At 41.8% G+C, this 15,175-nt stretch overlaps 1 protein-coding gene across 3 annotated transcripts in view; it reads left to right on the top strand.

The window, feature by feature from the left end:
- Window positions 1-5,882, top strand: part of LOC117546086 (vacuolar protein 8-like) — a 61,808-nt gene extending 55,926 nt beyond the window's left edge. For all 3 annotated transcript variants that reach the window (XM_034216174.1, XM_034216175.1, XM_034216173.1), the window contains 6 exons: window positions 269-402; window positions 2,866-2,997; window positions 3,071-3,185; window positions 3,310-3,444; window positions 3,527-3,652; window positions 5,216-5,882. In XM_034216174.1, the coding sequence (XP_034072065.1) occupies window positions 269-402; window positions 2,866-2,997; window positions 3,071-3,185; window positions 3,310-3,444; window positions 3,527-3,652; window positions 5,216-5,376 (803 nt within the window). In that variant the 3' untranslated portion in view covers window positions 5,377-5,882. The remainder of the gene's footprint in view (window positions 1-268; window positions 403-2,865; window positions 2,998-3,070; window positions 3,186-3,309; window positions 3,445-3,526; window positions 3,653-5,215) is intronic.
- Window positions 5,883-15,175: the final 9,293 nt, after the last annotated feature.

Genomic DNA, 15,175 nt, shown 5'->3' with positions numbered 1-15,175 from the left:
TGTGTGTTGTGCGTAGATCTGATCCAGGAGCAGCTGATGGATCCGGACTGTGTGTTGTGCGTAGATCTGATCCAGGAGCAGCTGATGGAGCTGGACTGTGTGTTGTTGGATGTAGATCTGATCCAGGAGCAGCTGATGGAGCTGGACTGTGTGTTGTTGTGTGTAGATCTGATCCAGGAGCAGCTGATGGAGCTGGACTGTGTGTTGTTGTGTGTAGATCTGATCCAGGAGCAGCTGATGGAGCTGGACTGTGTGTTGTTGTGTGTAGATCTGATCCAGGAGCAGCTGATGGAGCTGGACTGTGTGTTGCCTCTGCAGTCCCTGCTGAAGACATCCTCTGCTGAGTGGAGAGAGTCGGCCGTCACACTGCTGTCTGCGCTGACTTCACACACACCGAACAAAGTGAGGTTTCCTCCACAGCGGGATCATTATAATATTCATTGTTAAACATTAGTGGTTAGATCATGGTGTAGGAGCCAATTAACACGGTCACTATAAAGGTACGAACCTATGTTTGTGGTTAGAGGTTCCGCCGGAAGGCCATACAGTTTTTGACCACACACGGAGAACACACACACACACACGGAGAACACACACACACACACACACGGAGAACACACACACACACTGAGAACTCACACACACGCGGACCACACACACACACGGAATTACAAACATGGAAAAGGTATTGTGTGAACCGTAATATCGTGTACGGTGAATGAGAGAAAGAAGCAAGTTAAATGGAAACCAGTGAAAGGAAATGCATGGACTGTATCGAACTGGAAACTTTGTTTCAGACTTTTATTCAGCAGCAAACTTTGTGTCAATTGCGCAACATAGCGGATCCTCAGAGGCTGAAAGCGTTGGCTTGGCCTCTACACACGCATGTGGTTACGACCATAGACTGTATATATAAATGGACGTAGTGTCCGTGACGTCACCCATAGGATTCTGCAGAGTTGCCGTGAAGCCCTTAGTAGGCGGAGTCGGCCACTAACGGCTCGACAGTGACGTCAGAGTCTAATCCCGCCTTCTCCAAATAAGGGCAAAGAGGCGGAGCCGAGGCGGGACCTGCTGCCTCCGAACTGGAAGTAAACAGAGCTAGCTCAGGCTAAGAAGCTAAGCTAACATGCATACCAAGTTACTGCTAACAGTGTAGTTCCCCTATATAAACGTTACCTTCATAATCAAATGAGACAATCTGCAAGAGAATTAGCTATATTTTGTTATTCTTAATGCTTGTCATTCACACGTTGAGAAAAGACGGACTCCACCGCCCGGACCTAACGGAGCCGCAGTGGGCTAGCTCCGGGACGCCGGCTGGAGCTAGCCCCCTGCGGCTCCGTTAGCTCCAGCGGCCACCACTGGGATAATTGGGTCCCCTATAAACATTTGCTCCCGTTTAGCATTATGGGCGCCATAGCCATCGACTATAAAAGTCTTACCCAAGGCTGAATCATAAACTAAAATGTATATGTATGCATAAAGTGTTACGTCCTTAGCTGGCTAATAAGTAACAAGCTAAGCTACCAAGCACACAAACACCTGCGAACGGGGTTAACATGTATAATATTATCATTTTAGACTTCTTGGAAGTTCTGTTAGTACATTCAAGCGCACAGCATGACATTTTAATTGTCTGGTATTTGTAACAATATTCCCTAAAAAGCACAATCACCACGAACACGGCTAAAGCTAAAGGGTCAAGTACAGTACTATGACTAACTAACGTTGTAGCCTCTATGGTTGTAGCCTAGCAGAGTGGACAAGTTGCTGTTAGCTGACAGTGAGGCATGTACGTGTCCATCAAAGTGACCACACCCTAATTTATGCAAACACTTTAAGAGCTAATATAAATAAAAGGGTCGTGTTAGAAAACAATTCACTCACAGATTCATAATCATGAAGGTGAAATCTAACTATATCGATAATAATATTTATTGCATCCATGGGTAGAAACATGTTTTTTTCTGCTGTAAAGTTGGGCATTTTAACATGGGGATCTATGGAAATGGCTCCTTTCTGCAGCCAGTCCCTAGTGGCCCATGTATGAACTGCAGTGTGTGGCACTTCCGTATTGGCGTCCCGGCTGTTCCCCAGAGTTTGCCGCTTGGCCTCTACACATGGATTAATAACGACACAATGGGCTTCAGACGTGAACGCCTCCTACCTAACAAGAGCCACAGATTCAAGACGTTTATATGATGTCTTTGTCGATGTTTGGCGATCCCTTGTGGCGGTTTAGTGTCTCTTGTTTGTCATATTCTGTCTTTTCTGTTGTTTCTCTCTTTTTGGTCATTCGGCGTCATATTCTGTCTCTTTTTAGACTTTGTCTTTTTTGGTTGTGTTAATAGACATTTTTCGCCTCTTTGTGACTTCTCGTTGTTGTGTCTCATTTCGGTGGTTCTGCATCTCTTTGCAGTCGTTTTGTTTCTCTTGGACTTTTTAAATGTTGCATATCTTTGTAGAACATCGTCCTCTTAGAATCATATTCTCTTTCGTTTGTTCTTTGATCTAGTTTTTGCATATTTTTTCGGCCATTCTGAATCTTTTTGTAGACATTTGTGTTTCCTATCATTTGTGTTGTCTTGTGCCTTGTTTCAGTCGCTGTAGTCATTCGGAGTGTCTGTTCTGCATCCAGACATGTGGTTTTCCTAATGAGTTGTGTCCCTTAGTGACTTACCAACAAGAAATGTGAGCAATAGCTTCAAGCAGAGGTCATTCCAAAGAACAAGGATATTTCTTTGCCGGACATTCCTTCCTTTTTCATGACCTTGAACTAGTAATCAGTCGATGTCCAATCAAAACCATTTGCTGCTCTGTTTTTATCCCAGGTTTGATAATATCTCCCTGGTTTGATTGCAGGCCGTCCTGGTGAGCGAGGGTCTGCTGGAGGAAGTGGGTCAGCTGCTTCTTCATCCCACATGCAGCTCCGTCATCATCACACACAGCTGCAGGATCATCACTGACCTGAGCAGCTGCAGCGAGGGTCAGCAGGTAAAACTCATGATTTAACGCCTGCAGTAAAAATACACAACGCGCCTGAGTATAATCCGTCTTTGTTATCCAGGCTGTGATGGAGGCTCGCTGTTTGTCAGGACTCCTCGGCGCTCTTCTGTCTCCGTCTCTGACTGATGACACTTTAATACATCTGACGTCATGCTTGCAAAACCTCATGACACAACGTGAGGGACCTGGACTCAAACTAGTATTGGTCTGTTCTGGTTAGCTCTTTCTATGTGGGATCAAACCCAAAGACATCCTTTATCTGTTTTGTAATCAGCCATAATCCTTCACTTTCTTCTTCAGATCCACTTCAGTCTGAGTTGTCGGTCATGATAACATCAGAGCACGTTTCCAGACTTGTGAAGTTATCGGGACGATCACAAAACCCTCAGTTATCGTACAACAGTGCGGCCGTCATCAGCAGACTGGAAATGACAGGTAATGTTCTGTGAAAGTATGACGACCTGATAGAAGTAAACAGATTGGTTTATGAAACGGTGTCTTCATACTCTTCTACCAGGAGAGACGCTCCAGCTGCTGAAGCCTCACTACGTCGCCATGTTGGAGTACCTGTCGGTGTTTCTCCAAAATAAAGATTTAAAGTTCCAGCAGCTTGGCTTAGTGACGATATCCAACCTCAAGACAGGTTTGTATTCGTTCTACCCTCGGGCGTCACTTTGTGTTGAAGTTCTTTTGGACTCTTTTGGACTCATGTGTTTTACTGTGTTCTAATCCTGGCTCCTTCTGGATGTTTTGCACTGTAGACATTTTGCATCCTTTTGTGGTCAATTTCTCTTTCATTTTTGGTGTTTTGTTCATTGTTTTGTTCCTTTTTAGTACTTTTGCATTTCTTTTTGGTCATTTTGCATCTCCTATTAGACTTTGTGTCTTTATGGTTATATCCGGTCTCTTTTTGGTTGCTTTACGCTTTGGCAGACGTTTTGCATCTCTCTTTGTTATTGTATTCCCTTTTCCTACTTCGGTCTTGTTTTGGCCTTTTTGGTAAACCGTTAAAGGTCCCAGGTCATGGCCATTTCTACTGATCATAATTCCATTGTTGAGGTCTACTAGAATAGATTTAAACTCACATTGGTTTCTCATCCAGCGTCTCTGTAAAGTACACTGAACAAAAATATAAACGCAACACTTTTGTTTTTGCTCCCATTTCTCATGAGATGAACTCAAAGATCTAAAACATTTTCTATAAACACAAAATAACCATTTCTCTCAAATATTGTTCACAAATCTGAAAAAATCTGTGATAGTGAGCACTTCTCCTTTGCCGAGATAATCCATCCCACCTCACAGGTGTGGCATATCAAGATGCTGATTAGACAGCATGATTATTGCACAGGTGTGCCTTAGGCTGGCCACAATAGAAGGCCACTCTGAAACGTGCAGTTTTGCTTTATTGGGGGGGTCTGGGGGGGTCCGAAAACCAGTCAGTATCTGGTGTGAGGGGTAGGATTAAGGTTAGGGTAATGTTGTGAATTGAGTGGCCCATGGTGGTGGTGGGGTTATGGTATGGGCAGGCGTATGTTATGGACGACGAACACAGGCCACTCGATTCACAACATTACCCTAACCCTACACCGACTCACAGCCTCGCCGCGTCCCGCCGTCTCAGGGAGGAGAAATCGGCGGAGCTGCAGCTGAGAAAAGATTGAGTGTGAGGAAGTCCGTGACGGAGGGGTCGTCGTTACGTCACTTGGTTCCCGGAAGAAACAAATGGAAAAAGAGAAATGTCCAAGGAGGCGTTCTGGGGCAGCACAGACAGGTCTTCTCTGTGTTAGAGTTGTACTCGCTACAGGATGTACTTTGAGGGTTTGTGACTCTGCAGACCGTTACATGCAGAACAAGCTTCATAACACAAGGGGACGGGTAATAACCAGAAAAGCACGACATGGGACCTTTAATAATCAGTAGGCTAGGGTTTTCCCCTTTTCTCTGTTACTTTTTTAGACGAAGTAAATGTGTTTCTCCTACATTTTTAAATTGTCTGCTGTGCGAAACAACCTTTCTAAAAGCGTCCTCATTATTTAGTGAACGTTTCTTGATCCATTTTAAACCGTAGTGGGGACAAGATCCACCAAAAGCAGCTCAAAGTACTGCAGCCATTCACACCATCTTATCATAGTAGATATCTTAACAAATGAATCACTACCAGGCCTTGAGATCCAGGAGGTTTGAGTCTTGTGTTTCCCTGCAGATGGAGACTTCTCCTCTCTGTTGTCTGGCGGCGAGGTGGAGGATCAGCTCCGGACGCTTCATGATCAGACGGAGGAAACCAGACGGCTGCTGCAGACGATCCAGCCTCTCTCTCCATCTCCTGTTCACCCTTTACTGCCTCCACACCAGTGGTTGCGTTAGACTTTTTCGTTGTCCGTCATTTTGACGGACAGGATCGTAACATTTCCGTCATAAGCCATTATTACCCGTCATTTTATTTTTCATGTTTTAATGATGAGATGAGACATATTTAATATTTATGTTTGGGTACTGAGCAGCAAATGCTCATTCATTCATTTTTTTTTAATGATTCATACAGAACTTTTAAGGGCACGGAGAAAAAAAAAGATGAACAGAGACACCGACCGTGTGGTCACTTTTCATGTCAACACGAACATGAATGATTTCCTGCACTGACGGCACAGCAGAGGGGGCAGAGGCCGCTAAAAACACCACGACCATTGTGCCTAAACAGGCAAATATGAACAATGCCATCGTTTTAAATGAGACAATTACAATCAGAATATGAACAAAACATTTACAAGAACAACTCAATTGACCTGCTGTAGCCTGAACGCTGATTTCTGCATCGCCGTGCACCAGAGGCGGATCTACGGGGGGGAAAGGGGGGGCAGCTGCCTTGCCCCCCCAGCTGCCCCCCTAACTTTTGTTTCCCTAAAACTGTACTAAAACAAACCTACACTATTTCCACAAGCTTCTCAAGCAACAAAACAAGCATTACATTAGTTAAAATTGAATCATTTTAAATATCATTTTAGGCCCGTTAAAAACGCAGCTACGGCCCTGCATTAAACTGCGGAGCGGCGTTCACACAGACCGCGGCTCACACCGCTGCAGAGAGTGAGCGAGCTGTCCCAGCACCTATGGATCAGCTACCCCTGGGAGCATTTCCCTTTCCACTAGTTTTGTTTTTACTAAGGACGAGAGCTTGAAACTAAATATGAATAAAACGCTGCCGTTTGAATCGATAGCGTTTAACAGATGGGCGCTGTTTGGGGCATTACGTTACAAAATACTGCGCAGACAGCGTTAGCTGGGAGATCGATCACTTTGCTAAAGTACGCGGTAGCCTACTATTAAATCCACGTAAACTACACATCACAGCCATGAGGCCAGATCAATGAAACCAGGATACATCCTTTACCGTAAAAACTGGATCCAAACACAGCTGCCTGTGTGCGCTTGATCAATACTTTCTGATGTTATATTTATGATATGCTACATATTATCTAGGCTACATGGCCCTAACGTGTAAAGTTATACAAGCATTTGTACCAGTGCTTTTCACAAGTAGACTCTTGCAGGCCAGAGTATAGGAGTGATTCAACAACAACAAAAAGACATTTATGAGAAGTGATCAGGACGAACAGAAAGAGGAAAAGGAAAAGAGAGATGAAGAGACCAGGAGGGTCAGAGCAGGAGGAGATTAAGAGACCAGGAGGGTCAGAGCAGGAGGAAGAGGAGGAGATGAAGACATTAGTGAAGAAGAAGAAATATATGTGAGGAATAAAGATGAAGTATCAGAAAGAGGGCCAGAGGCAGGGATCAGGAGGCAGAGGAGACTCCAGCTGGACCACATGGTATGTTCTTATTCTCCTTACATATTCAATTACAGCAGCACAATCTAGCAGCTCTTAGTATTGACAAATATTGATTGAAATGTGTTGCTGCACAGGTCACCTGTAGCTCTCTGAAGAGATGGGTGATGTCATTTGTGTACTTAATTATAATTAAGTACAGTATGCATAATTCTGAGTATTCTCTGAATCGGGTGTCTTTTGGGTCTTTATATCTTTGAAAAATGAAACCAAAATGTTTGGTCATAACATCTGGTAGTGGACTACTTACATGTTCCCACCTCAGGCACAAAATATAAATAATTACTAGGAATTTCCTTGAAAAAATGTAACAGGGTTGAAGTTTTTGACAAAAAGTAGGCATGAGACCTTGTTTAGCTAAGATATGGCACCACATGGAAGTCAAGGACATTACAACATTGTAATATTTTTCAAAACTATTAATTATTTACTATTATTAATTCATACAACATATTGAAATGTTGAGTTTATCAATCTTATTCTGAAAATACAAAAACTGAAATATAGGTAAGAGAAGAAACTTTTGTGATGTAATTCCCTCAATGCAGATCACACATGGACTGATCCATTATTTTAATAGGAGGGTAAATGGTATGGCGTGACGGGGTTGAAACAAACTGAGGGACAATATTGCCATTTCATAGATAATTCAAGTATTTATTCAGAATAGATTTTTGATCAGTTAAAGTTGACAAGCATATGATTATATTAGCAGCAACATTTTGGGATAATTGGCCATTTTGATTTGTTTAATATTAAATTAATATGTAATAATGCTTAGTGAGGACATGCAAATATGTCTGTCTAAGACAGGGGTGCCCAACCTTTTTTTAACCGAGAGCTACTTTTAAAGTTGCCAGTCTGCCGAGATCTACCAGTCCAAATAGAGAGGACATTACTGACAGCCTACTACCAGGTAAATACACACTTCTACTTGTATAAAACTGACCTTTGTACGATGAATACTTCATAAAATCCTGCAGATCCTTTATCTTACCTCTTTCTAATCTACACACATACAAGTATTTAACTGAAGTTACACAACAGTGTTGTTGATACAGAGTTGGAGTTTATTCACACGTCACATACTACAGTGGGTAATGTTTTCAAGAAACATTGAACAGTGCTGCCACATATGACACAGGGAAAAAAGGAAAGACTCTGAACCCTTTCTTTGCCATTATATAAAAATAGTTTTGCTACAAAAGTATAAATGAGGCTTACTAATAAGAGAACTCAGATCTGAAGCTACACAGGAATCTGCTGCCAAAGTGCAATAAAAAAGACAACATTAATAGAATCAAACCCTTTTTTGTTGCATTTTAGTAGAGTATAAAAAGAAATGCCTTTAAAATAGGATGCAAGCAACACTAGTTTCTTAACCTGAATTGATAATAGACTATAATCAATTTAAGTTTGCATTCTTATACCATTTTGTACAATAATTATAATGAATAAGTTCAAACAAACTCAAACTTACAGCTGATTAATAACGGTATCTAACTTGAGTTTTTATTATATCAAAAACCTGTTGAAATGCTACCGTTTTTTACTGTCCCCAAAAAGCGCGTCGGCAGCCTCCAGGAAAGCTTCTTTCACAACTTCGCCGTCTTTGAAAGACTAGATGTGTTTCGCAAGAACGTGACGGACACGATAAGATGCTCTGCTAGCAGCCTTGCTCTTGTTGTTGGGCCTGGTGAAAATGGACTGCTGTGCATTTAGCTGTCCTTTCAGGCCCCTCCCCTTTTGGGAGCGTAGGGCAGAATTAGGAGGGAATTCCGTCTCGTAGCGTTTGTGCACTGTTTTGAAATGCCGCTCCTAAATTACCCTTCTTCAGATGGACTTTGAATTGGAATAAATACAAAAATAATCATCCTCCCACTCGGAGTTAAAATTATATATGTTTTGCTTCTGCCATAATTGCGGTCTTGTTTGTGTGCGGACTGTCACTCCTGTTGACAACGTTAGCGAATTAGTGCACTGCCCACTAGCCACGCCCCGACACATGGGGTCACGGCGGCCAATCCCAAAGCTTTGATGCGTTCAAGTGCATTATTCTGGCACAGGAAGATTATGTTACAGGACATTAACGATAAAACAGAATATTGTTGTTCTATTTTTAGACACATCTCGCGATCGACTGGGAATCTCCCGACTGGTTGGGCACCCCTGGTCTAAGACAACCAATTTTTTTTAAAACAAAATATATATTTAATTTTACATTGTAATGCAAAACAACCTGTTCCATTAATTCATTGCTTTAAAATAAATTTAGTAGTTTCCTTTCATTTAAAATGGTTGAGGTAAGCTTGGGGGACTCAAAGGGCACCCGATAGTTTGTCTGAACACCTTGTTTCTCTTGTGCATTAAGAACACTTGTGTTAGGGCATGAATTAACAATAAATAGGTTATATACAGTATAAAATACCTGTATATAATGACCTCTTGCCTCCCCTTTGCCCCCCCATGTAAAATGTTCTAGAACCGCCACTGCCGTGCACCCTCGGACAAATCCGTTACTCATCTTAGCTTTTCTACAGATGTCGCAGAACATTTTGCCATCTTCCCTCCTCCGCCACTTAAACTCTTGCTCCCACTGAACCCGGTACTCCCGCTTGAACTCCTTGCCACTTGCTTGACCCTCTGCCGCTGGCTGAACGTTGTCAGTTTTAGTCTTACTGGCTTGTCCTTCATCCTCCACCGCATCAATCCCTCTTTTCACCTCGTTTATCCACACCATCACAATTACTGGGCTTATTAAAAAAGCTTCGGACGATCAGCTGCCGTGACATTTTGCGATTGCTAAAGCCGGTTAAACAACGAGGTCAAAAACAAGACTAGACAATAACTACTTAATATGCACACACTCGCCACCAACAGGTGTTATGGAAATCTAAAAACCCCAATACTGTAGAGTACAAGTCAGAAAACAAATAAATGGTGAATCAGACAGTTGTCTTTCTGGTGATGTTTATTCGAGGCCTCAAACAAACATCAGATACAATAAAATATAGACACAGGTCTCACAGAGTATAGGATAGTCTGCGCGAGTGTGCGCAGTTCAATATAGTAGCAAAGCTTATATAGTAGAAATGATGAGAAGGTAAGAAATCTGTCTTCACACGGTCACATTGTTATTAAACACCTGGCCTTGAGCTGTAGAAGTTCTCGTGTGACTTTGTGTGAGTCTCAACCCAGTAGCCAAAACAGCTCTGTGGCCTTGAAGTAGGATAGATAGAGCACACAGCACATCTAAACCAAATGAGAAGCATTTGGTTTTAACATATCAGGATATAATAAAATGTCCACTACATTCCCCCCTTTTGATCATACTTGATCAATAAAAAACAAATGACAGGATAGACTGATATAACACATCAATGAATACACTCCATCACTGGTTTAAGTAAACACATCACAAATATATCATAGAAAACTGGCTGTTTGTGTGAAGGACAGACTCCAATATAATGTAAGCAGTAGAGGAGAGTACACTTGATACACATGATTATATTGATTATATTGTAGTGTCGGAATCAGACTCTTCTGATTCTAGCTGGTTCATCTCACTGTGGCGCAAAGGATTGTCTTGTAATGGGATAGCAGTATACTGAACGAAAGCTAAAGATCCCATGCTGGAAACGCACTTCTTCAGTATTGGGATAATCAAACAGACATATAATATGACACAGGTCAAGAGCAAATTGCTGCATGAGCATGTTCCTAGAGGCTATTATGAATGGGGCATGACCTGGAATCCTTGCGTTGTCTCGTAAGTGAGGTTCTCTAGCCGAACTTGTAAGGTATGTTATGGGCTTTTTACCTTGTGGTGTTCGTGGTGTTGGAACTCTGGGTAATGATGTGTCGTGTACATTAAGGACGTGAGGACAGTGACGGCTGGATTCAAATCCACTAGAGTACATGTACCTATCCAAACCCAGCATCACTGGGCCAGGCCAGTTGGAGGGAAATATGGTTAACATCAGGGAATGCTACGTTAGAAAGGATTCTTCCAGGGACACTGAATATGCAATACGAGATATTGTAAACACCGTAACTGCACTGTGCTATCTTCCCCATCCCTTAGAGTAATGTTACCAATCCCTGTCTTGACCAGCCCCTCTGCCCGTGTGTTCGCCCTGCTCTCCCCATGTACCTCTTAGATATCTCGATTTCGGCTGACATGCTGTGTGCTGACCATGGATACATAAAATATAGGACTAGTCCTAACACAACTATCATGGCAAATATGCAGAGGAACCATTTTGTGATTGTCCAGGCTCTCCGGTAGTATTGTTCACTGTTGCGTCGTCGTTTTCCCAGGCGAGCCGTCATCACGAGGTGGGAATGCTCCATGGGGTGTGTGTGTGTATTCCCTCGGTCGATGTTGTGACACGGACAGTCAGACTCCGCACACCGGTAACACAAACGAGGAACCAGAGAGCATATGGAACCGCTCAGCTGGCACTCGCTCGTGACACCTTGTGTATAGTGTGTTTTGGTGTATGTAGTGCAAGTGTGGTGCAAGTTGGTGATTAGGACACATCACTTGTTGTCATCTACTTCTGTTGGTGACTAGGACACGTCACTTGTTGTCATCCACTTCTGTTGGTGACTAGGACACATCACTTGTTGTCATCTACTTCTGTTGGTGACTAGGACTCGTCACTTGTTGTCATCCACTTCTGTTGGTGATTAGGACACATCACTTGTTGTCATCCACTTCTGTTGGTGATTAGGACACATCACTTGTTGTCATCCACTTCTGTTGGTGATTAGGACACATCACTTGTTGTCATCCACTTTTGTTGGTGACTAGGACACGTCACTTGTTGTCTTCTGCTTCTACCGTTTCTCCTTTCCTGTGACTACGACCTTGCAGTGGCTGGCGTGGACCCACGTAGCTCTCTCTCGGCGACCTTGACCGCTGTCTGGTTGACCAGACGCAGGTAGGGGCCAACGATTGGATTTCCAGCTCTTTCTCCGGAAATCCTTGACCAGCACGAAGTCGCCGGGTTGGAGATGGTTAAGTGGACCAGTGGCAGTCGCTAAAGTGGATGACAGGTTAACATACAACATAGCAACATAGCATCCTCACACAAAGTTGTGGAGGGAAGAGGACATCCTGGAGCCTTGAGTCCAATCTGTGGAGGAGCCCCAAAAAGGATTTCAAATGGCTGAGTTGGCTCCGTGTTCGTTCCCACATCCGCATGTACATCAGCACAATGGGCAGAGCTTGTGTCCATGACAGACCTGTGTCTGCACAGCATTTTGCTAGTTTGTTTTTTGATTGTGCCGTTCCCTCTTTAGCAAAATGTGAACCGTTGTTCTAATTTAAGATGTTCTCTGATGGGCTAAGCTCAATGAAATCCAGCATTAGGTGCTCAAATGAATTTTGCATAATGCAACTTAGGCATGCTTCACCCCCCTTGTGAACCACTCCTGATTTATAGCCTCTAACATCCCCCCTTTTTACACATTGTCCAACCCATGTGTCAAAAACAGCCCCAGCAGCCTTCCACCGAGCCTTCTCAACTGGTGTAGCTAGCTGCTGAAGTGACGACATGTTGTCAGTGAAGGAGGAGACAGGCATTCTAACAAATGAGTGTAAGGTGCGTGAGGTGCGAGAGGAATCAGACTCTTCCTTTGCGGCTGAGTCAGCAGGTAAATTAGCAGACCCAATTTCTTAGGGAAACTGGGTCTGTACTGCTTTCAGAAATTGTCTACACTTCCAAATAGCCACAAAATCGTGCACTACCCCAAAAGCATAGCGTGAGTCAGTGTAAATAGTCACGGTTTTGTCTTCTGCAAACGTGCAGGCTTCAGTTAGTGCGATGAGCTCTGCTGCTTGTGCTGGGACATGGGATTGGTCCGGAACGGAATACAGCAGAATCTGAAACAATAGAAAAACCCACCCGATTAGTGCCCCCTTGGTCGCGACAGGCAGACCCATCAACATACAAAATGAGGTCAGCGTTGGTCAGAGGAACGTCTTTTAAGTCCGGTCTAGGTGTGCACACAATGGAAAATTCGGCAACACAGTCGTGTTCGTCACCGCCCTCAGGTAAAGGTCAATAAGAGGGTTCTTACACCTTTTCCAAAATCAAATTCAAGCACTTTTCAAGTATCTTACAGCTGTTGTAAATTACATATTTATATGCACATACTCAAGTGAGTATTTCCCTACCTCACATTAACTCAGATGTTCTTTATGCTATAAACAACCAAATGTGTGTTTCGTGATAGCATTCTACACGAGGATGAAAAATTGAAGAAAAGAAAACTAAGTTTAATATTAATATCAAAATGAGTGATCTGTACATCTCAAAACCCAATTCAAGCGACCTTTCACCTCCACTTAATTAAATGCACTGGTTGCAAGATAAAAATGTGAGTTAATTGATTTAGATAAACAGTTCAAGTTGCAACATTAATTTATAAGTTGTTTTGATGTAATAATGTTGGTAATTACATCAACTTAATTGTGTCATTTGAACTCTAATTTCTGCATTAATTGATTTCAACCTAAATTGAAGTTGAGGTATTGTAATGCAATTGGCTTGATAACTTAATTGTTCTACACCTTGAGTTAAGGATTTCAAATCCACTCCCACTTAACAAGCCTGGACAAGTTCCCACAGTTAAGACAATAGAAATATACAAAGGACATTTTAAGGTGAGCGTCATCTTTTGCCATTCAAATACAACTCGAAATTCAAACTCTCCTGATTGAAACATCATGTGTTGAAATAAACAACTGCAGTTCAAAAATAAAAAGTGAATTGCCTAATATTTTTGTTGTGGAATCAATTAATTTCTTTCTTTAAAGGCAAAAACATGAATAAGCTAAAAGGAAAACCCGATTGAATACAATATTATTTGGAGCAACTTAATTTACAAATGGCTGTCCACTTAAAAACATCTGTCCATGTTCAACATGTGGTAATTAAGTATACACAACTTAAGATTACATTTAAATCATACGGTAAAACAAGTTGGAACGTTTGGAGTAATCAACTTAAAAACTTGTGTTTATGCTACCAATTATTAAGTAAGTGGTAATTGAAAACACCTCTGATTGTAGAGGAAACGCCTTTTCCCCTAACTCAAATAACTTTGTTGCTTTAACAACATGTCATTAGAAGTTGTCTTAACTCAATAATCATCGATGCAACCTATTGCCTTGATTCTCTTTGTTAAGCCAAGCATTTGTTTTTAGAGTGTACGTAGATGGGCTCCCCATATAACCTGGCTGAGCTGATATAAAAACAATCAGCCAAATAACTTCTCAAAACATCATTGATTACTATTTTTTAAGTACTTTTAGGTTGGCAGTAAACATAAGTCAGAGGTACCTGGTGTACTTTGACTCCACTACATGTATTTAATACCTTTAGTTACTTTACAGATGTGGATGAATGATGTGAAATATAATCAAGTGTTGAATCAGACTTTAGTTCCACCTGGAGTAAATCCACCAGCTACCCTGCAGTATACAAAGTCATTCAGACTAGCTGCACCTTCACCAGCTTTGAGAACACTTTCATGATCAATCATTATAAAACATATCATATATATTATTCTGAAATGGACCAATCTGCACAATGACTACTTTTACTGTCGCGACTTTCACTATATTTTGATAAGAATACTTTTCTACTTTTACTTGAGGAACATTTTGAATGCAGGACTTTTACTGTACCACTCTGGTACTTCTACTTTTACTCAAGTACAATATCTGAGTACTTAGTCTGAATTCTAGCTACAAAATCACGCAGCGCTGCATAAAAATAACCTCACAATGGTAACAAGTGGAAAATAATATTTACAAATGTGTACAATGATTTGTAGGTAATTTTGACTACTCAAAACACCTGACTTATACAAAGGAAGACTGTGTTCATTCTACAATTACATGGGATTAAAGTAACATGTAGTTTTACTTGTATAATATTTCCATTTTGTATAAAAGACCGTTTGTTTTCATCTGTTTTAGAATAAACAAAGTATTGGCTTCAGAATACCAAACTTGTTTCGGCAAATTCAGATGATAAATACAACTTTGAAACTTGTAACGGCATAATTACAAGCAGAGAACGGAGTAATGTAACATCACAACAAGCATAACAACAGCCGTGTGTTATGAACACTGCTGTGGGTGCGCAAATCATGAGGTCATCAAACTGGCCTTGTATGAGAGCGATGCCTTTAGAAACTTGGAGAGAGACCAACCTTGCACACAATGCCTGGTTGTACACAGTAGCCTTGACACAAACGTGTGAATCTGTAAGGTTTACCCTTATATTCAAATGTGAACAAAA

Source organism: Gymnodraco acuticeps, unplaced genomic scaffold (assembly GCF_902827175.1).
Source record: "Gymnodraco acuticeps unplaced genomic scaffold, fGymAcu1.1, whole genome shotgun sequence".
Lineage (NCBI taxonomy): Eukaryota > Metazoa > Chordata > Actinopteri > Perciformes > Bathydraconidae > Gymnodraco > Gymnodraco acuticeps.
Note: the sequence above shows the minus strand (reverse complement) of the source record. Positions and strands in the feature narration are given on the sequence as shown.